The sequence below is a fragment of the Dreissena polymorpha genome, chromosome 9, assembly GCF_020536995.1.
Source record: "Dreissena polymorpha isolate Duluth1 chromosome 9, UMN_Dpol_1.0, whole genome shotgun sequence".
Taxonomy (NCBI): domain Eukaryota; kingdom Metazoa; phylum Mollusca; class Bivalvia; order Myida; family Dreissenidae; genus Dreissena; species Dreissena polymorpha.
The window spans coordinates 73,767,801-73,791,647 of record NC_068363.1 but is presented as its reverse complement, the minus strand read 5'-3'; the positions used below and the strand labels follow the sequence as shown (position 1 = coordinate 73,791,647).

General features: G+C 34.0%; 2 protein-coding genes and 1 long non-coding RNA gene across 7 annotated transcripts in view; 2 read left to right on the top strand and 1 right to left on the bottom strand.

Moving 5' to 3' along the window:
* Positions 1-12,324, top strand: part of LOC127843816 (receptor-type tyrosine-protein phosphatase alpha-like) — a 75,738-nt gene extending 63,414 nt beyond the window's left edge. For all 3 annotated transcript variants that reach the window (XM_052373648.1, XM_052373647.1, XM_052373646.1), the window contains 3 exons: positions 816-967; positions 5,412-5,547; positions 6,337-12,324. In XM_052373648.1, coding sequence (XP_052229608.1) covers positions 816-967; positions 5,412-5,547; positions 6,337-6,465 — 417 coding nt within the window. In that variant the 3' untranslated portion in view covers positions 6,466-12,324. The remainder of the gene's footprint in view (positions 1-815; positions 968-5,411; positions 5,548-6,336) is intronic.
* Positions 1-23,847, bottom strand: part of LOC127843845 (uncharacterized) — a 148,841-nt gene that overhangs the window by 122,156 nt on the left and 2,838 nt on the right. The gene's annotated exons all lie outside the window — the stretch shown is intronic.
* On the top strand, positions 14,123-22,590 carry LOC127843833 (uncharacterized). 3 transcript variants are annotated; one of them, XM_052373701.1, is made up of 4 exons: positions 14,123-14,240; positions 15,541-15,651; positions 20,531-20,783; positions 21,636-22,590. In XM_052373701.1, the coding sequence occupies exons 1-4, from the start codon at positions 14,225-14,227 to the stop codon at positions 21,985-21,987; spliced, it is 732 nt and encodes a 243-aa protein (XP_052229661.1). In that variant the 5' UTR covers positions 14,123-14,224; the 3' UTR covers positions 21,988-22,590. The 3 variants fall into 3 exon arrangements, with proteins under 3 accessions (XP_052229661.1, XP_052229662.1, XP_052229663.1); XM_052373702.1 differs by having other exon boundaries at positions 14,143-14,240; positions 20,531-20,768; XM_052373703.1 differs by lacking the exons at positions 14,123-14,240; positions 15,541-15,651 and adding an exon at positions 16,779-17,083.

Sequence of the window (23,847 nt, the reverse complement as noted above, 5' to 3'; positions counted from 1 at the left end):
TCTCAACTATGCATGGCCCCATTGCCAACCCTGGGGCGCCCCGCCCACATAGACCACACCCACCCAAAATTGCCTTTTACTATAATTTCTTCATTTCTACACCGATTCACTTCAAATTGATACTGAACCTCTCTTATGACAATACGGTCAATCTCAACTATGCATGGCCCCATTACCAACCCTGGGGCCCCGCCCACATAGACCACACCCGCCCAAAATTGCCTTTTACTATAATTTCTTCATTTCTACACCGATTCACTTCAAATTGATACTGAACTTCTCTTATGACAATACGGTCAATCTCAACTATGCATGGCACAATTACCAACCCTGGGGCGCCCTGCCCACATATGTCACACCCACCCAAAATTGCCTTTTACTATAACTTCTTCATTTCTACACCAATTCACTTCTAATTGATGATGAACTTCTCTTATGACAATACGGTCAATCTCAGCTATGCATGGCCCCATTACCAACCCTGGGGCACACCTAGGTCAAACATTCGGCGTGGGGATACGCGTCGGCCTCTGCCGCGCCATTTCTAGTTAATTATGAAATTATGGTCATGATTGAGTAATGTTATAGAAAACCTTTGTCAAACTTTCTTAGACATCTTGAGTGATTTAGTGGTTTTTAATTTTTTGTGTTACTGGTCAATTCACTGTAGTAGCACTTGACTACCAATATCATTGAGTCACTGTCTGAAAAACCAATATTGGACTGTAACCTACAAGTAGGTTGTGTGTAACCTTTTTAAAACCCCATAGTGCTGAGCAGCATGTAACCTGTATTCTGCCATGTATTCCATGCAGGGAGAGGACCGTGCCGTAAAGCAGTTCCAGTTTAACGCGTGGCCGGACTACAAGAGTGTCCCAGTGGGGACGTCAGGTCTGCTGCGGCTCACTGACGCCGTGCAGGAGTGGATGAGACAGAACGGCAAGGGACCTGTCACTGTACACTGCATGTACGTTCTGGCCTCGGCAGTAGAAGTGTTGATTGTAGACTCAGGGGTGTGATTGTTGCTACTTTCAGACAATTTTTTCCATTTCAATGTCAAATTAATTTTACAAGTAATTATTACATTTTATTGATTTATATATACAAATGAAGAGTCTTGTTGAACCCTGTAAGGGGGGTATGGCATTCTCCTCTCCTGAGGTTGTTTTTAACTCTTTCAGTGCGGGAACCGAAGTTTGAAGGCCTTTGCAAACAGTTTGGATCCAGATGAGACGCCACAGAACGTGGCGTCTCATCTGGATCCAAACTGTTTGCTATTCTGATAGTATTTTTTGAAAAAATTCGAAGAAATGCTTATTTTAGAAATTCAGCAGACGACATTTTAGCAGCAATAAATTTCCCAGCATGCAAAGGGTTAAATCAATCCCCTCGCAGTGAGAAGACTGCTTCTTATGTGATTTTCATATCTCTTTTTGTTGGTAATTATAAGTTACATTCATCCTATTAACGGCTTTATACCGGTATTTTGTTAAGACTAGTATAGTAAATAAGTTATTTTTGTTAATATTGTGTATGCTAATTACATAAAGTATTTAATGTTGAATGAATGTAGGTTAACACTTAATGTCACCATGTCTCAAATTTGTATAATAATAAATGTGGTATTTATTTAAAAAGAATCATTTTCCAGCTCATAATTTAGTAAGATTTTCAAAACAGTGTTTTGCTGCCCTGGAATGCCAAATTTAATCTCGTCATGTGTTATTCTGCAAAACTGGTCAATTACAACGTTATTATGTTCAATATGTTTTAGGCTTATTACCCAAGGTATTGCATTTTTAATGAGTTCTTAGATCAACACTTTATGTCAACATGCATCTTCTTTTGTTCATAATACATATGCTATTTATCAAGAAATTTTATTTTCCTTCTAATAATTTGGTCAGATTTTAAAACAGCTTCTAGCCTCCCTTGAATTGCAAATTGTTTATACAATTGTAATCATAATGTACCTAATATCAGTTTAATTAATTAACATCTGGTCAGTATATTGGCTGCATGGTGATGTCACATAACTTCGCTCAGAGAAAAATGTTTTAGAAGCTATTTAATATTAAAAAGTAAATTATGTAAATAATAAATTTGCTGTTTATCAAGAAATTTCATTGTCATGCTCAAAATTTGGTCAGATTTTAAAACAGCTTCTTGCCTCCCTTGAATTGCCCTGGAATGCCAAATTTAATCTCGTCATGTGTTATTCTGCAAAACTGGTCAATTACAACGTTATTATGTTCAATATGTTTTAGGCTTATTACCCAAGGTATTGCATTTTTAATGAGTTCTTAGATCAACACTTTATGTCAACATGCATCTTCTTTTGTTCATAATACATATGCTATTTATCAAGAAATTTTATTTTCCTTCTAATAATTTGGTCAGATTTTAAAACAGCTTCTAGCCTCCCTTGAATTGCAAATTGTTTATACAATTGTAATCATAATGTACCTAATATCAGTTTAATTAATTAACATCTGGTCAGTATATTGGCTGCATGGTGATGTCACATAACTTCGCTCAGAGAAAAATGTTTTAGAAGCTATTTAATATTAAAAAGTAAATTATGTAAATAATAAATTTGCTGTTTATCAAGAAATTTCATTGTCATGCTCAAAATTTGGTCAGATTTTAAAACAGCTTCTTGCCTCCCTTGAATTGCAAATTGTTTCTACAGTTTAGAATAATGGTGTACTGGAACAAAATATTAGTTAAGTGAGGAAACATCTGTTCAGTATATTTGCTGCTCAATTGGGTTATTCTAAGATGTATTGTTTTAGAAAATATTTAATATTAGAAGTAAATTGTGTTTGGAATAAAGAGACATAATTGGGTCTTTGTGAAAGAAAGTAACTGTTGAAATAAAAACTACTTGAAATATCATTGGTGAAATATTATCAAAGTTCAAAACACAAAGATTTAGTAATTTTAACTCATTCTTTAAGGTCATTTCAAACATGTCTCAAGAATCTGATGTGATTTTCATATCTCTTTTAGTTGCTTATTATATCCAACTTCTATTATATGAATGTTTTCATATTGTATACTGTAAAACTGGTTTTGTAAATATAGTATCTAGTAATTAGTATAACTAATTGTATGTCTAATTTCCTTAACTATTGAATGTTTAATGATTATGTGGGTTAATGATTTAATTCAATATATAACTTGAATTTTCTTGATAATAAGTTTGGAATTTATCACAAAATCTCATTTTCCTGCTCATAAATTGGTCAGAATTTAAAACAGCTTCTTGCCTCCCTTGAATTGCAAATTTAATGTGTTCATACATAATTTTGTAAACCTGGTGGAGTAAATAAGCTATTATTTTTAACATGTATTAGGCCAATTATCTACAGAATTTAATTATTAATGAGTTTATAGGTTAACACTTTAGGTTACCATGCCTCTACTTTTGTTAATAATACATTCAGTATTTATCAAGAGATTTCATTTTCCTTCTAATAATTTGGTCAGATTTTAAAACAGCTTTTAGCCTCCCTTGAATTGCAAATTGTTGCTACTGTTGTAATCATAATGAACTTAATATCAATTTAATAAATTGCCATCTGGTCAGTATGCGGGCAGCATGTATTAATCACATAACTTCACTCAACGAAAAATTGTTTAAGATAATATTTGATATTAGAAAGTAATTTTTGGGTGATAAAAGAAAACCAAGTAAACAAAGTGAATGTTAAATGTGTGCATGTGCAACAAAAAGAAACCTTAAATGGGGATACAAAATATGGTCTTTTTCACGTTTTACAGAAGTATTGTCCAGACATTTTTTTCTAAACAATGGAATTTTTAATAACATAAAAAAAATAATGTATTTTATTTGTATTACAAATCAAATTAAGCACAAGTCAACATTTTATATTAAAGCGAGACTATATGATTTCGTCAAATATTTATGAATTTATATAAAATGTGTTAAAAAATATGTAATACATATATTTTAATATAAATTAAAATAAAAGTTTAGAAGAACATGTGTCGAAAAATGCGAAATAAGCCAGATATTTAATTCTGAAATCGAAAATGTCTGTACTGTCCAATTCGCCAGCATGTATATCATGCATGTACAATGTGAATCTAAATTTAGTTTAAAGGTTCATTTCAAATTCCAGCAACGATATCTATGCATACGACACACGAACAATAACTTCGATCCTAATATAAAGACTAATGCTTCTGTTATTGTAGGAAATTATGTACGAAATATCTTTGTCACAATCGGCTCGGGGCGCTAATTTGTCTTAGCTGCATTTTATGAAAATCGTCTTCAATGCTTATTTTTTCTTGCCTATTTTGTGTTACTGTAACATATTTTTATCAATATATTACAATTGAACACATATAAAAATGGTATAGTCTCGCTTTAAAATGGTAGCAATATATCACATTATTTCGCACTAAATAGAAAATGTGAGTACATGTACTTTGAAAAAAAAGGTAAGCGTGACATTTTAAAGAAGTTGCTATAGAAGTTACGTAATAATTAAATGAAACAAATACAACATGCATTTCCGGGGCATATAACAGATTTCTGTCAGGCTGATTGAGCTATAATTAATACTGTCTTGGGCCTGATTTAGGTTATCATTGTGCATGTGCAATTGCCCATGCGATGTTAATTCCGCAGATTACAGTGACATGCATGCAAGGCTATCAAGGGAAACCTGATATTTTCTTAAGAAAAATCTTAATTAATGTATTTTTAATACCAATTGAAAATACCTAATAATACTTTGGTTAAAGCGGTTGACATACGTGTAATTTTAAAAGAGATTACGAAATGCCATTATTTAAAAACATCCGAAAAATACTACTGTCATGAAAGTACTTGTGGACCAGTAGCTATCTGTGAGCTAACAGCTTAAAGAAAAGAGTTGGCCAATTATTGGTTTATATTTCAATGGCAAAACAAGCACCTTGTAACAATATCAAATACATTGTAGCCTCGCTCTTGGAAAACTGGGCTAAATGCATGTGCGCAAAGTATCTTACCAGATCAGCCTGTGCACACAGGCTAATCAGTGAGGATGCTTTATGCTTTTATTACATTTTTACTTAAAAGGAAGTCTTGAAGTAAAGTATGGTCCATGATTAGCCTAGGCGGTCTTGATAACATTTTACACACAGGCATTACGCGGGGTTTTCCCAGGACGCGGTTCATTCACTACAACAAACCAGCTCAGGCAAACAGACAGGTGGAGCGAATTATGTTTTTTGCACATGGTTAACCCTTTCCCTCTCAGAAGCAAAGTGAAAATGCCTATGTGCAAACAGCATAAAACCAGAACAGCCTGCGAGTAACTTGCAGTCTGTTCAGGTTTTATGCTGTTTGCTGCTCATCAGTAAAGCGGTAAAGGGTTAATTCTATGTTTCAGGAATGGAGCCAGCAAGAGCGGGCTGTTCTGTGCATGCAGCCTGATGTTTGAGAGGATGAGGATGGATATGGAGGTGGACATCTACCAGACTGTGAAACAGATCCGCATAAACCGGCCCCACTTTGTGGAAAACATGGTATTTGTTGAATACAATCATTAAAATCTTAACCCTTTGCATGCTGGGTAATTTGTCGTCTGCTAAAATGTCGTATGCTGAATTTCTAAAATTAGCATTTTTTTCGAATTTTGTTCAAAGAATATAATCAGAATAGCTAACAGTTTGGATCCTGATGAGACGCCACCTTATATGGCGTCTCATCTGGATCCAAACTGTTTGCAAAGGCCTTCAAAATTCGGTTCCAGCGCTGAAAGAGCTAAATTTAAAGTTGACTTCAAGGTCAAAATAAGCCCTGCCTTCTGTGTATATTGTTTTCCTTATTGTACACATTACACATTTCCCAGCTAAAATCACTCTTAATATCACAATTTGAATACAGGTGAGCAATTCAGGGCTATGATGGTTCTCTTGTTGTACAGGACCCAGCTTGCTCAGTTTGTAGAGTGCTTGGCTGTAAATCTGAAAAGCATGAGATTACATTCTGCCTCAGCCACATATCCTGTGTGGCAATAAGTAACAAAACAATGCTCCTGCAAGTCTCTTTCAACCTTAAGCATTGGCCATTTTATAGCTTAAGAATGTGCACTGAACAGTGGTTAGATCAGCTTAGCTTGGGAATGAATTGTGTGCATGTTAAATGACCTTGCTGTTTAGTAACTGCAATACTGATAAAAGTGGCCATCAATACAAACAAACACAATAAACAATAATTTAAGTATAGTAAGATAAGTTATAAAAGTAAAGTAAGACAAATTGAATTGTGTTCCTTTCGTTTCCATGGTAACCATGTTTCTTATTGCCCCACAGGAGCAGTACCAGTTCCTCTACCAGATGGCTCTGGCCTCACTTGAGAGGCAACCCTTGGGCATGGACAGACAGATGGACAGACAAACCAACGACAGCATTGACAGCGGTATACAAGACAGGCTCTTGTGATGGCAACTTCTCTAGCCAATTAGACTATGCCCTCTGTAGCCGCTGATACTATGGCTGTTAATGTGTAGACTTTTGCTGACTACAAAATTTTTACAAGAACAGAAAAAAACAACACATTTGACAGTTAAATACAGATGAGACTCTTGCGATGGAAGCGTCTGTATAATACATTTTATTAGAGTTTTGTTAAGACTTTAAAGTGGGTATGCACGATTTTGTCAAATATTTATGAATTTATATAAAACGTGTAAAAAAAATATTATACATACATTTCAATATAAATAAAAACTAAAGTTAATAAGAACATGTGTCGAAAAATGCGAAATAAGCCAGATATTTAATTCCGAAATCGAAAATGTCTGTACAGTCAAATTTGCCAGCATGTATTACATGCATATACAATGTGAATCTAAATTTAGTTTTACAGATCATTTTAATTTCCTGCAACGATATCTATTCAATAACTTCGATCCTAATAAAAAGACGAATGCTTTGGTTATTGTAGGAAAATATGTACAAAATATCTTCATCACAATCGGCTCGTGGCGTTAATTTGTCTTTGCTGCATTTTATGAAATTAGTCTTCAATGTATAATTTTTCTTGCCTATTTTGTGTTAATGTAACCTATTTTTATCAATATATTCCAATTTAACACATATAAAAATTGTGCATATCCACTTTAAATGACTATCAGTACATGTATATTTCATTATGAGTAAATGAATATTTTCTATACAAATGGTCATTTTGGCTGTACTGATGTTACTAGGCGTACTTTCTGGATACCACCTTGCTTTAAAATACATGTATTGTCATAACTTAGGGTTAAGGACAGTATTGTTGTTCTCTACATTCTATGTGCTAAGTTTTTTTATAATAATATTCAAAAAGATTAGTGTAGGAATGTTTCATGTTAAACATGATGTACTAGTTGTATGAATGTAATTAAAGATGAGAAACATCATAAAATGTTGCTTCGTTGTTTCACTATTTACATGGATTTATTATATAAAATAAAATTTAATTATTTGCTGGTTGGACATGTATATTACCAATTATTTGGTAGCTAATGTGGAGGTAAACATATACATTACATAGGTTTGTAAGTTGCCAAAGGCAAAATCAGTATCTACTATGGTTGTTTATAGTCATATTTATATATTGGTGAAATACAGATAATTAAAACTAATATTTTAACTGGAAAAATAAATTATCATTATAATAATAAATTATTTTTGTTTTATTCATGTCTTCTTTTAGACCTATGTTTCATATATTACAAACATTTACTAAAGAATATTTTTATGTTTTTCCAACATTGGTTCATTAAGTGCCATACTCAGTCATGTCATTACATTGTCTAGTTTTTTAACAAAAAATGCAGCAGTATTCAAGAGTAATTTAAAATGTAGTTAGAAGTAGAATATATATAGTATATTTGATTTGGGTGTGCATATGATCAGCTGGAAAGGCAAATAAGAGTCAAATTTGTGTTGTATAAGTTATTTATACATGAAAATTTGAATCAAGTTTGGCTGGAGTACTATTGCTAATGGTTTTGGTAGTCATGGTTATTTTGATTACTATACATGAAAATGCATTTTAATCAAAATTCCATTTGTTTTTAAATTAATTGCTTAATATTTTATTAGACTAAGTCTTGTTTCTCCATGATTTTTCCTTCTTGTGTCTCCATGAGTTGACTTTATGTATTGATTGTAAATGATCTGGCAAAGTAAAACCATAAGTTGTAGATAATGTATTGCTCTAAACATAATTTACTAATTTACTTGTAAATAGCATTTTTATTACGAATTGTATTTTGGCTGGTTATTAAGAAGAAGAAAAAAAAAACGAAGAAAAAAGTATCATTACAAAGAAAATTGTAAAACACTTAGTTTGACGTAATATTTAAGTCATTTTTCTTTATTTTTCTATTTTTTATAAATCACATGTAATATAATTTTATTGCATCATGATTTGATCTAATCCAGTCATACATATTTATGTTAAATCTTGGAATGGATGTGCTTTTACAAATCCCAGTCTTGTTTTTGGTTTGCTTTTTTTGTGGAGACCGTGGTTGTGTTGTTTCGAGTTTTGTGATATATTGTGACTTGTGATGTGTGGGGACCATGTTGTTGTAAACAAAGTTTATTTTTGTGCTTGTAATGTATATAGAGTGTTGTAAATCAAATAGGATTTGTTATTCACATTTCTTGTTTTTGTATCATTCCTAGAAAAAACATTGTTGATGTGAAAAACTATTTTTGTAAAGACGTTTTTTTAATGTTTTCGTTCAAAAAGTTTTTTTGTATTTTACATTCAGCCAATTATAAGGCGTAGTACTGCTAATAGGTATTATTTACTAAAAATGTTTTAAAAGCATTTTAAGTATGAAAGAATCTTTGTCTAAGGTTAAAGGAAACATTAAATAATTAATTTAAATACTTTTAAACACAGAAACTGTAAATTGTTAATTTGGTAAAAACTTAGTCTATGTAAAGCTTTTTTGTAGATATAAAGGATAAGTTTGATCAATTAATTATGTGAAAGAATCTCAATTAGTTTCGTGTTATATGTTCAACACAATTTGCTGTATGAGTTCATTAATACAAATGTTCTGGGAAATAAATAAAGATGTTATGGCATACATACTACTGTGAGTAAAAACCTTAACCATTTATGAAATCAGTTTGTAAGAAAACATTAAAAATATTTATGATTGTTTGCCTATTAAAACCAGAATATTTTCAAAGAACATTTAAATTTCATGGAAGTATCAGACATATTGTGTTGGTTAATTAAAATATTCAGGTATGAAAATAATAAATGAATTGTCTTACTTATATGGTCACTTGAAGATGTTTTATGCTATTTGGGGGGAATAATTTATACATGTACTTGTAAACTTCATAAAAATGAATTATTTACCATGTTGCCCATCAAGCATTTGTCTATTCAGTACAAACATTGTAATGCCAAGGATTTTCTTTAGAAACACATGAACTAACATTTATTGTGACACACCATATTGCTCATGCTGGAAATATCCTGTCTGTCTGATTAAATAATTCACTTTAATTAATCTGCACTATTCAGTATTTGTTTCATTTGGTTTCACTTAAACTGACATTTGAATGTGTATTAATTTTGATTTATTTAACTAGGTAAGTAATGTCTTTCACTTCTTTACAACAGATCACATTATGAAATTATCTTTAGTATTTCTTATGTAGCTTTTGTAGGCATTTTATTTTCATGCATTTATTGTATTTAAAGGATTACAACCTAACAATTGGTGGTTTCACATAATATTTGATAACTTTTCCTTTTCCACAGCTTTCTCTATAATGTCTTTGGCCGAATTGTAAATATACATAACCAGAAAAATAAGAAAATAGCGAAATTATGTAAATTTGTTTTATAGATCTATTAAATAAATGTTCTTAGGTAAGTAAATACAACAATAAACATATGAGTCGCGTTCTGACAAAACTGGAAATAATGCACGTGGGTAAAGTGTCATCCCAGATTAGCCTGTGCAGTCCGCACAGGCTAATCAGGAACGCCACTTTCCGCTTAAACTAGATTTTCAATAAAAAGGGACTTCATTTGAACGAAAAAGGTCATAAAAGCGGAAAGTGTTGTCCCAGATTAGCCTGTGCGGACTGCACAGGCTAATCTGGGAAGACACTTTACGCACATGTATGAAGCCCAGTTTTCTCAGAACGCGACTCATATGTGTATTGTTGCTCCTGTCTCTGTCATTTCTTGTCTCTCCTCTGTCTGTCTATTAATTGTTTGCTCACTCATTGTAATAATATTGTTTTTACTGTACATATGAATATTATCTAGTAACATGTATATATTTTTTTTTTATGGAAAGGAAGTCATTTTTTTATGTCCCCCACTATAGTAGTGGGGGACATATTGTTTTTGCCCTGTCTGTTGGTCTGTCTGTTGCTCTGTTGGTCTGTCTGTTTGCGCCAACTTTAACATTTTGCAATAACTTTTGCTATATTGAAGATAGCAACTTCATATTTGGCATGCATGTGTATCTCATGAAGCTGCACATTTTGAGTGGTGAAAGGTCAAGGTCATCCTTCAAGGTCAGAGGTCAAATATATGTGGCCAAAATCGCTCATTTTATGAATACTTTTGCAATATTGATGATAGCAACTTGATATTTGGCATGCATGTGTATCTTGTGGAGCTGCACATTTTGAGTGGTGAAAGGTCAAGGTCATCCTTCAAGGTCAGAGGTCAAATAAATGTGGCCCTAATCGCTTATTTTATAAATACTTTTGCAATATTGAAAATAGCAACTTGATATTTGGCATGCATGTCATGGAGCTGCACATTTTGAGTGGTGAAAGGTCAAGGTCATCCTTCAAGGTCAGAGATCAAATATATGTGGCCCAAATCGCTTATTTTATGAATACTTTTGCAATATTGAAGATAGCAACTTGATATTTGGCATGCATGTGTATCTCATGGAGCTGCACATTTTGAGTGGTGAAAGGTCAAGGTCATCCTTCACAATGTCAAGGTCATCCTACAAGGTCAAACATCATATAGGGGGACATTGTGTTTCACAAACACATCTTGTTTCATGATAAAATGATAATTGGATTATTTTCCTGTAAACAGGGGTGACAACGACACTGTTAGTTGACAATATTTGCTTTTTGTTGAATTTTAAGAGATATAACATTCTCAGTTTTCTATTTGAAGTCACATCCAAAGTAAATAAAATTATATTTACTGTGAAATGTCTATTTTTTTGTTTTTAATTTAGACAAATTGCAATAATTATTATTAAACTAATAAGTTCACCAACGATTTATTATAGCAGGAACACTTGTAATGTTATATTTTAGGTTATTTCATTTGGAAAAGTGTAATGTGTTCATATACCAAAACAAATAAATATAAGTATTTTGATATCAAAATAAGCTTTCAAGATCTACTTAGGTGTGGTTGATTGATTGATTTCTGTCATTAAGTGTTATCACACAGGAGTGTTCAAGTATTGACTAGATAATGCCCTAAAGCTGTCAAATGTTAATTAATTAACCCATTTATGCCTAGTGGACTCTCCCATACCTTGAAATTGGATCAATTTATTTCAAAATTAGGGATGTCTAGTATATTTTTTTCTATATTTAGAATATTTCTTACAGATAGTTCTTTAAGCAAACATCGAAGACCCTGATGAGACGCCACATTATGCATCTCATCTGGGTCAACGCTGATTGCCTTTTTTCTAAACGCTAGGCATAAATGGGTTAATAAACAAAATATAGAGGCAATAGATGTTTGAATGTAACTCTGTAAACAATAAACGTATCCTTAATAAAATTAAACAACATATTGTTAATAAAATGAACAACAATTTCCATTTATCATGTAATTAATTATATATCATTACATGAGTGCATTTTATGCATAGATTCTTTAATATTTTTTTTATATTCCTCTTGGAAAGAATGAATTATTTTTTTATAAGCTGATGCATTATTTAGTTGTTGTTTTTTTATACCAAATCTCATCTTCATTTTAATTTCGTTTTGAACCTTAATAAGACATTTTCTGATGTTGATTTATTTTTTATCAGAATAGCAATTCATTTTTTTCGCATTCAACAATTATCATTCCAGTTTGTCATTCCATATTCTGGGTTGTTTTACATTTGTGTTGTTAACAAAGGTTATATGCTTTTATCAAACTAGCCTCCTGAACTTTTTGCTTTTATGGCTTTTATATCGGATTGACGATGAGCTGTCACCTGGTTGTTGTTACTGATATTGCTTGATGTTAACATTGATTTCATTTGCAATAAACTTTCACAGACACGCTTTGTGTCGTTATTTTATGATCCAATCTTAAAGCTTACTGCAATGCTCCATACAATTATGAGTCATTGAAATAACGGGGTTAACCCATTTATGCATAGCGTCTAGAAAAAAGTCCTAAGCAAATAGCGTAGACCCAGATGAGACGCCGCATGATGCGGCGTCTCATCAGGGTCTTCGCTGTTTACTTACAGGAATTTCTGTAAGAAATATTCTAAATATAGAATAAATATACTAAACATCCCTAATTTTGGAAATAAATTAATTCAATTTAGAAGGATGGGAGAGTCCACTAGGCATATATGGGTTAAATGCGCAACACTTGCATTTTAAATGAGATGCGACTGAACCGCAAGCGGATGTAAAACGTAACACCTCTAAAAATTCGCAAATGCAGCGACCACGTGACCATGCATTGATTATTGTATCTGTAAAAGGCAGTGTGCTTTTAAAAGGCGCTTAATGTTTGACAGCGCGTGTTTAGATAATTGAAATCTGGTTTTTGTTAAAGGCATGCTGCTACTAAGTATCGTTCATATGGACCGAAATAGCATCTATATAAAAATTACTTTTACCCCCGCAAACAAAATTTGACATGGGCTATATAGGAGTTACGCGGTCGGTCGGTCGGTCAGTCGGTTGGTTGGTTGGTTAGATTATCGGCCGGTCCGTTTAAAATGTAAGATCTATTTACGGAGAGAACTAATTCTCAAGCGATGAAATTGAAACTCAACTAAGTAATCCCCATGTGTTCGTGTGCATAACATATTTTTCTTACCCAGCAATAAGCATGTTCCTTAATTATGTGCCCTTGATCTTAGCCACACATGGTTTCTATGCATGTGACTTTAGTTAACATTATAACCCATTTTGCCTGATGTAAATTAATTATGAACGGCAAGGTCAATATTTTAATTGTTCTTTTTACGGGAATTCTTGACTTGACTTTTTTCCAATGGTATTTATAATTTCCGCCCGACTTGTAATGTTATGTTATTCATAACATAAAAACATAAGATATTATAGCAATGAACACGAATTATTGTATCCGTCCAAGTTTTTGTGTACAGAATATTAAAATCAGTTATTTTATAATTTTAAAATAGCTTTTTTAAATAAGTAAACACGACATAGGGTAGATTGAATAAGTTTTCAAACCATCCCTATACAGTCTGAAAGCGGTACAGACATACCATTTACCGAAAGCTCTATAGAAACATAGAATGGTAGGAGTCAACAAGCCATGGGTGCTTCTTATAAATCGAAACAGAACAATGCATAATGCAACTCTTTTCCGGTTTACGGGCATCTCAACATCAAAATGTAATATTACAACATGTAATATTGCAGCATTACGATCAGCACATACTATTTCTTAAATTATTGTGATGCCAATTGTATGTAATATATAAATGTTTTTGTATACTATATTATATTATTATTTATACAGCTAAGAAAATATGATATCATTCATTTCCGCTACATAAACCGTTATAGTAATGTAGTATTTATCAAATATATTTGGTAGATACTACTATGTACTCATTAATTTCACTTTACTCGATAAACAAAAATTGTACAAAATATTTTATTTCAATGGTCAATTATTGTTTAGCTGGCGAAATAATTAAAAATAAGTAATATGTCTAGTAGAAGCAGTAAAAAAGAAAAAGCATAATATGCAATTGCTTTCTTGCAACAAAAATATTATTCCAAATAATGTTTGCTATCTACCTTTAATGTTTACCATTACATTTCACATTCTCAACAACGGCAAACCTTCGCAACACTATCCATGCATGACTTGACATGTACTTAGATTTCATAACTTTAGATCAAATTGTAGTTGAAATTTCATTTAAATATTTAAATTATATTTACAATTATTTATTTGGAATAAATGGAGACATACCCAGGTGAGCGCTAGTTTACCATGTATGTACCAATACAGAGAAATACAGACAAAAACATACCGTTAAAGACATCACTTTCTGAAACGGTCAGAAGTGGGTGGAGTAATGTCAACTAATAATTCCTCATATTAGCATTCTATATTAAGTTTGGAACAATATGCAGAACTAAAATAACAAACACTTCAGTGATACATGAACCAGTTCTAATGAAATATTTCAAAAAGAGTAAATAATCACATGTTTTCACCTCATAAATCACGTTCTTCTTGGGCGTTGTAAGTCCTTATTTTCTTGTTTTGTTCATAAATCAATGTATCACTTATGTATATGCTATTTTAATTGTGCACATTTTTCCAAACTTTATATAGAATGTTAATATAAGGAATTATTGTTTTACAATACCCCGCCCACTTCTGACCATTTAAGAAAGTGATATGTCCTTAATGATGATTGCAAACAAAGCGTCTCTAACCAATACAACAATACTGACACGTACATACACAAGTATAGCCAATACTGACACGTACATACATTACTATAGCCAATGCTGACACGTACATACATTACTATAACCAATACTCACACGTATATACATTACTATAGCCAATTCTGACACGTACATACATTACTATAACCAATACTGACACGTACATACATTACTATAACCAATACTGACACGTACATACACAACTATAGCCAATACTGACACGTACATACACAACAATAGCCAATACTGACACGTACATACACAACTATAGCCAATACTGACACGTACATACATTACTATAACCAATACTGACACGTACATATATTACCATAAACAATACTGACACGTAAATACACTACTATAGCCAATGCTGACACGTACATACACTACTATCACCAATACTCACACGTACATACACTACTATTGCCAATACTGACACGTACATACATTACTATCACCAATACTCACACGTACATATATTACTATCACCAATTCTCACACGTACATATATTACTATCACCAATACTCGCACGTAGATACATTCCTATCACCAATACTCACACGTACATATATTACTATCACCAATACTCACACGTACATATATTTCTATAACCAATACTAACACGTACATATATTACTTTAACCAATACTAACACGTACATATATTACTATAACCAATACTAACACGTACATATATTACCATAACCAATACTGACACGTACATAAATTACTATAGCCAATACTGACACTTTCATACGTAACTATTAAATTATAAGCGTGCAATAGTTTTACAGTATTCACATCTCTAATCTTCAGGCCTGGGCAACTGTTACTTGTTTTGCTCGGACTCGCTAATCTGTTACGGCTTGAACCAGAGGTGTGACGGGATCAAGTTCTGTCCTCAAGGGGACGACGAATTATTCTGTGGTAACGTATGATTTCGGAATGATTTTTTTCCTGGTTCCATTTGTATTATCAAACAACCACCCGGGAAATGGTCAAGGTTCAACACTACTCTGGGAGAGTTGTCAGGAAGTTTCCAAAGACTCAGATTACATATTCTTAAGGGAAAAATATCCCGAAACGTCTCTATAAGCCCACGTCCGTTGATGTAATTGAGCTATACAGATTAGAACTCCAGAACATGTTACAATCATACTTTCGCCATTCTTTTAATACCTATGTTTACCATTAGATGCATATTTATATACATATACTATCTTTTGAGTGCTTTGTTTCACTTCGTTTACCAATGTGTAATATGTTTAAGATTAACAATGACAATTTGATTGTTTTGATTCGTGTCGTAGATGCATATGTATACTATCATTTGAGGATCCGCCGACAGTCTGTTGAATATTCATTAATAATCAATTGAGTGTCGATTTATAATTAATAAGTATTCAACAATATATAGCCATCCAGTTGAACAGTATAGGTATCACAGATGTTATGGATCAATGAATAATTAATGATTTACACATTTACAGTCCGATGAATACCCTTTTATATTAAGTGAAATGCGCATTTAATATCTGTTGAATATTCATTGACAATCAGCTGAATAACCGTTGGCAGTCAGTTAACCCATTTATGCCTAGCGTCTAGAGAAAAGGCCTTGGCAAACAGCGTAGACCCAGATGAGACGCCGCATGATGCGGCGTCTCATCTGGGTCTGCGCTGTTTGCTTACTGGAATTACCGTAAGAAATATTCTTAATATAGAAATAAATATACTAGACATCCATAATTTTGGAAATAAATTGATCCATTTAGAAGAATGGGAGAGTCCACTAGGCTTAAATGGGTTAAAGAACATTCAACACTTTGCTGTTTATTCACAACACATTTACTACTTATTGACAATCAGTTGGATATTCGTAGAGAATCAGTTTAATATTCATATGAGCCGCGTTCTGAGAAAACTGGGCTAAATGCATGTGCGTAAAGTGTCGTCCCAGATTAGCCTGTGCATTCTTTTTTCTCAGAACAAGGCTCAGATATACAGACAATAAAATAAACATGTATTGATAATGATTTGTGTGTTTATTGGAAATCCTGCATGTGATTAACCGTACACAATTATATGTGACTGATTTACGATCGTCATGCTTATATCTAATGCTCGGATGATTATGTTTTAACAATAAGTTGAATTGAGCATTTGAGTATTTTTGTATAATGGAAGCCTATTAACTGCGAAAATCCAGTTTAGGCGGAAAGTGTTGTCACTGATTAGCCGCGCGGCCTGCACAGGCGAATCTGGGCGACACTACGGCCTGCACAGGAGAATCTGGGCGACACTTTACCTACATGCATTACATCCCGTTTTCCCAGAGCTTGGATCATGAACTATGATGGTAGCTACCTTGCACAATCGTGAACATTCAATGTTAAAAAGATCAAATGCAAAATCATCGTGGAATGAGATATAATAACGGCTTAAACGCGAAACCTAGTTTCATGTGTCGGAATATGATATTCGTTACGCTCTATTCGTCCACATGAATTGAAGATTCAAAGCTTCCTTGTTTAGGTATACAGAGATTTAAGGTGTTCTAAAATATTGAGCGATTGTGGCTTTTGGTTTGTGATATTCGTTTCGATAGCAAAAAAAAAACAGGTAAGTTACATATGGTTTAATGAGTGCGTTTAATGAGTATGTATTGATTTCAGTTTAATATAGAAATATCATTTAATGAATGGTCATTTATAACATATTTTCATGGGTGGCGAAACTTTCATTCGCTAAAGCGTACCTCCACCCACATATTAACATAAGCGTGTTCATGTAAGTTTTGTGCTTTCACTGCAATTATCAATGTTGTACCAGCAGCATTAACCCGATGACAACAGAGATTTATTTGACCATAATAGCATGAGTGCAAATGGTATAACCGACTATTATTTGGACATAAAAGGCTATAAAAATAAGTGGCTTGTTGCCACCAACACTCTAAAATAGGGTTAGAAGTTTGGCAAAAGTTGTTGTTTTTTGTTTAGTTATTATTTCCTACTTAAATAAGGATATTAAATTACAGAAATCCATATTATCTCATTGTATTATATATTTCCTTATATGTAAACGATACTTGTGTGGATGATTGAACGTTCTGACGTACTGAAAATGAGCAAAAGCGCATTCTGGTGTACGGAACAAGTTAATGGTCGGCACCCCCCAAAAAAGGAGTCGGTCGGGCTAGTTTTAAAGAAACATTTTTGGCCTAACTTGAGCAAAAAACACTGGCATCAAGTACTTCAAAAGCACACAGGTTCCTGTTAAAGCTTTTACAACGTGTGACATTATTTCTCGTTTCGCCCTGTTCTCGCTTAAAAAATATAAACGCAATCAAGCTTGATCGCGACAGTCTTTATTAAGCTTATTGTTGAAACAAACATCTCACCAAAAATATTAAGGTACGTCAGTTGATAAAATGCGTGTCCATAAACAATTTTTACAAAACACGAGAAGTTCTTATAATGTCCGAAATCGCATAACTCTGCAGAGCGTTCTTTCGAACAAACGAACCTGCGCACGCACGCACGCGCGCACGAAAGTACGATTGGACGAACACACGAATTAATAAATAAATTGATTAATTTATTTATACATTGATTCATGTATTTGAAAAATAGATTTGAATAGTCGAATATAGCCAAAATTTATCTGGAAAACAAAACATTTTAGTCAGAACACTACACTAGTGAGCTGGCTGTGAAGAAGCTTTGTTAGAAGAATTAGGTTAAGCCGAAGATAATTTGGATTAAACGTTATTGCCTCAAGTAAATCCTCAGAAGTCTTCTAGTGGAACGGTTTGGTGGATGTCTACGTGTTGATCTTTGATTTCTCGGAATGTGATACATGATTTCACTGTAAATAAAGTTGTATTTGTGTTATGTTTTCGGCATTCTTTTTCAACAATGCGTGTTACTATGCCTTGTACAATCTTAAGCTGGTTTATAAGATAGAGTGAGAGTCCGATTCGTTGCAATGACATGGCGATGTGTGTTTATGTGTGTGTGTAAACGTGAAATTCGAAGCTTAAATGGGCATTGTTCTGAGAAAACTGGGCTTAATGCATGTGCGTTCAGTGTTATCTCAGATTAGCCTGTGCAGTTCGCACAGGCTAATCAGGGACGACACTTTCCGCCTAAACTTGCTTTTCGGTAAAGAGGGACTTCCTTGAAACTAAAAAATACCATAAAAGCGGAAAGTGTCGTCCCTGATTAGCCTGTGCAGAGGGACTTTATTAAAACTAAAAAATACCATTAAAGCGGAAAGTGTCGTCCCTGATTAGCCTGTGCGGACTGCATAGGCTAATCTGGGACAACACTTTACGCACATGCATTAAACCCAGTTTTCTTAGAACGAAGCTTAAATAGTCCTTCCGCGCCTGGGGATAAATTATGTGAGGATCCGGGCAAAAGTACTTTTTCCAAGTACTGTAGTGGTTGGGGTGGGCTAGAATGTCCGGAGCAAACCGCCCTGACGGGTGCTGAGATCACCTGCCAAGTTTTCTTGCGAAGAGTGCGGGAACGGTTTGATCATTGGCTCATGCTTGACTTGATAATAAATGTCCTCCAATGGATTAAGATCTCTTTCATATTCGTTGTTAACCCATTTATGCCTAGTAGACTCTCCCATCCTTTTAAATTGGATCAATTTATTTCCAAATTATGGATTTCTAGTATACGTATTTCTATATTTAGAATATTTCTTACAGAAATTCCTTTAAGCAAACAGCGCAGACCCTGACCCCTCATCTGGGTCTACGCTGTTTGCCAAGGCCTTTTTTCTAGACGCTAGGCATAGATGGGTTAATGTTGGGTTTCTATGACATATCAGCCGCGATGCCGCGATGTTCATAAGCGTGTGTTCTGCTGCATTGGTTTAGTAAAAAATTATTTATTGCACGGATCTCTTGTCCTAAAGGATTACATTGATGAAAAGTCATCAGTCATTACCGTCGCCAGTTTTGGTGGGTGGCAGTGAAGTTGTTTTGCGGTTGTAAGGGGTTTCCGCTGCTACTTGTTCTTTCTGTACATCTAGCTATCATTAGCAAAGAGCCTACCAATACAGTAATTTGAAAGATCGTTAGTTTGATTGTATGTGAATATATACTCAGATCTTGGACGATGTGCGCACGCAACACTTGGAACTTTTTTGTTCAGCCTTATTTATTGTCTGATCCAAATAAAACATTCAAAGCTAGCATGTACAAATGTTTTATTATTTCGTTCATGCTTACTAACCCATTTATGCATAGCGTCTAGAGAAAAGGCCTTTGCAAACAGCGTAGACCCAGATGAGACGCCGCATGATGCAGCGTCTCATCAGGGTCTGTGCTGTTTGCTTAAAGGAATTTATGTAAGAAATACTCTGAATATAGAAAAATATATACTAGACATCCCTAATTTTGCAAATAAATTGATCCTATTGAGAAGGATGGGAGAGTCCACTAGGCATAAATTGGTTAACCTGAAACCACAGAAACCCCAAAACAACCTGACAGTTTTTGTAATAAAACACCGAGCAGATCATCATATAACAGGATATACAAATGTACCGCAATACAGATGGGGCATGCGACATACAGGTGGTAATACATATGAATAGTTACCAGACGTCATTTTCAAAGTGTGCCTAGAATAATATTTCAAGATATACAATCGGTGTATTAACTTACGCAAAATGTTTGTGTCAAGTGCTTTGGATTATATAAAAGGAAGTTAGAAAAAAATTTGTGAAACATTGTGACCAGAGCGTTTGCATGTAATGAAAAACAACAGATTAACTGTATTTACAGGCTACAGGACTGACTGGGACAACTTTAAGATTTCCACTTTCAAACCGACTACACTGAAACCGGAAATGTCGTGGGTCGATGACCAAAACAACCAGTACAACCACAATAACCAGTACGGGATGGAGCCATCCCAAAGCAGCCAAGACGCGACACCGTTGCGCCTAGGGGGCGGAGAGATCACGGGGATAATTGTGGGAGTCGTTTTCTTCGTCGTGATGATGCTTGTCATATGCTGCTGGTACGTGTTCAACTCGTAAGGCAAATATGTCTTATCCATCGATTTGATAGAATAGTGTATTTATTCGTTCTTAAAGCTATTAATTGTTCAGCTGTCTTGAACAAAACTTTACTTTTAAAGACAGTTGTCTTTGTGAATTTCGTCATCAGAAGGCATTGCATAGGTAACTTTTCAAAGGTTACAAGTATTGGTATGGACTTCTATGTGCATTAAAACATAAGTTTTTAGATGCGATATGTACATTCTCATATACACGACATATATATGTGAGATCAATGTATGTGATATAATTAAGCTGTTCAAAATACTAACGTAACTTTCATTTACTGATAAATACTTTGAGAATATAGTTGCGCTTTTCTTACTTGCTCGACTGTGGCTTCGAGAAGAGAACAATTACTTTGATGCAAAGGTGTTATCCGAACGTTTCGCATGGCACAGGTACTTTGTTTGCACAAGCTTCCTTTTAAACTATGACGATGACTTGCATTTCTTGGAAAACTAGAATTTTAAATATATGAGTCTTGTTCTGAGAAAACTGGACATAATGCATGTGCGTACAGTACAGTCCGCTCAGGCTAATCAGGGACGACACTTTCCGCTTAAATGACATTTTAGTCTCTTCTTAGCAAAAATCCAATTTAAGCGGTAAGTGTCGTTCCTGATTAGCATGTGCGAACTGCGCAGGCTAATCTGGGACGACACTTTACGCACATGTATTAATCCCAGTTTTCTCAGAACGCGACTCATAAGTACCCGGTACGATATATCTATGATAGCAGTTGATGGAATCGTGGGCATTCGTGTTAAAAGTCAGGATGATCCATTTTAGGGACCTTGTTTGAATTTTTAGATTTACATTTTCAGGGCCATAAAGCGTCGACAAGAGCGACTCGAAGACGCACGCCCTCTGGTGACCAACATCCCTACCACACCTTCCATGCAGCGCCTCCCCACCCAAGGCTCGACACAGGTCGCCATTCAACCCGGTTACCGGCTTGCCGCCGCACAGCCCGGTGCCCCTGCCACCAGGGGAGCACTAGGCCTAATCATCGTCCGACGCGTCTTCTGCATAGCCAGTGTCGCGCGAGCCGAACCGGCAGTGCCGGTGTCGCCGCCTCCATATGAAACGCTGGGTCCTGTCACGACGGAAATGTGTACATCGGAAGGTGTCCTTAAAGAAAGCGATTCGCCACCGCCATATAGGGAGAGATACTGACACAGAAATTATAAAAGATGCTTTTACACAAATACGCCGCTATGTGCTGTGCGCCATTACTTTGAATGGTTGTGTCCATATTCGTTTAAGGGTATTGTTGCAATGTGCATACTTTGTGACAAATTAACCAGCCGTTGAATGAATGGATGTGATGTGTCTGTAAAATGTCTTTTTGTATGTGTCTACATGCATGTTGTAATTATTCAAATTGACATGTTAACCCATTTATGCCGAGCGTCTAGAAAAAAAGGCATTGGCAAACAGCATAGACCCAGATGAGACGCTGCATGATGCGGCGTCTTATCAGGGTCTGTGCGGTTTGCTTCAAGGAATTTCTATAGGAAATATTCTAAATATAGAAATAAATATACTAGACATGGAAATAAATTGATACAATTTAATAGGATGGAAGAGTCCACTAGTCATAAATGGGTTAAAGTAAACTTTTTCTTTGAGATCTACTAAGATCCACAACGTACAGTATCAATTTAAGACATTTTAATTTTGTTATTGGCGCTTGTGATATTCCTGTTGATTGCTTTTATGAATGCAATGACAATATTTAACATTTTGTAATAATAAAATTGTTCTTTATAAAATTAATTTACGAACGCAATATGCAACCTTATACATGTCTAGACGATACATTAGTTTTGTCGTGTTGAGTCGCTTATGCTTGCAGGCCATATACTAGTATTACCAATGTCCATAATTTGATGTAAAACTTGCACTCTCATAATGATGATTAAGTTCACGGATATAAAAATAGAAAACAGTTTTTTTCATGCATTTTAATTTGTAAGATTCGCATTTGCATTCGTGTTTTCTCATATGTTGAGTTCATTAAATTATAAGTAATTATTGTATTCAACTTAAATAGAATAATGTACAAATTAATGGTAGGGAAATGCTAAACGCATTAGAATTGATTCATTTCGTCCAAATGGCGTCATGTTTCTGATCGTTAACATCTTTTGATCGTCTGTCGTATTAAAATTGCATCACAGATGAATTTATAAGTGTTTAATTAAATTGCAACGTTTGAATACAAAAAGTCAGTGTCAGCCGTATTCAATCTACATAAGTTATCTAATTATTTGGCGATGCATCTTTCATGAGGGTATATAACGTTAATTGTTAGTCGGTTTCCTATTTTAACAGTATTTGATTTTTAGTTGCTGCTGGCGGTAAATGTGATATATTTTGACGTTTCATGTTGATATTAAATTATTATGAGTTATTTGTATACCTATGTACAAAAAAGACATGCTTTTTTCAATATTTTCAAGCGCTTGTAGTATAAACACTGTATGAAATATGGTTGTTCGGTTCTTGTTATATATGTTCAAGTTGTGATTGGTGTATAATTATCGGTTCATAACCTGAAATGGTCCCAGATGAGTACACAGACTGAACGAATTCGACAAAAATGGTGGAAAATTCGCAATAGAGAGATCACAATTACTGTAATTTTAAAGAAGAATGTAATTATATGAGAGTAATCGGTAATGTTGAACTAAATCGTAACTAAGTATTTTTATTTCCGTCCTAGATAAGCGCATTTGATTATAAAAATAATAGTACTTACTACCTCTATGTGTATTGAAAGTAATAAACCTAGTTCAATCATATGAAACCTAGTAGCTCTATATTCAGAACTTTCTAATGACAGTTGCTCGTAAAGCATTGGACACATTCTTTGGGATATATAGCAGCTTATTCTGCTGTCGGAAAATGTTATGCATTATTTTTATTTTATACCTGCTTTATGTTTCCAAAAATACAAGTTTTATCAATCGGTAAAATACAACTGCACAGAAATAATTTCCGTATTATGCTACTCGCTAGTTTTCCACGTGC

Excerpts from the sequence above, each read along its gene's own strand:
- LOC127843833 (XM_052373701.1), top strand. Across the intron at positions 15,652-20,530 it reads GGACGACGAATTATTCTGTG|GCTACAGGACTGACTGGGAC; the intron begins GTAACGTATGAT and ends CTGTATTTACAG. Across the intron at positions 20,784-21,635 it reads TGCTGGTACGTGTTCAACTC|GGCCATAAAGCGTCGACAAG; the intron begins GTAAGGCAAATA and ends TTACATTTTCAG.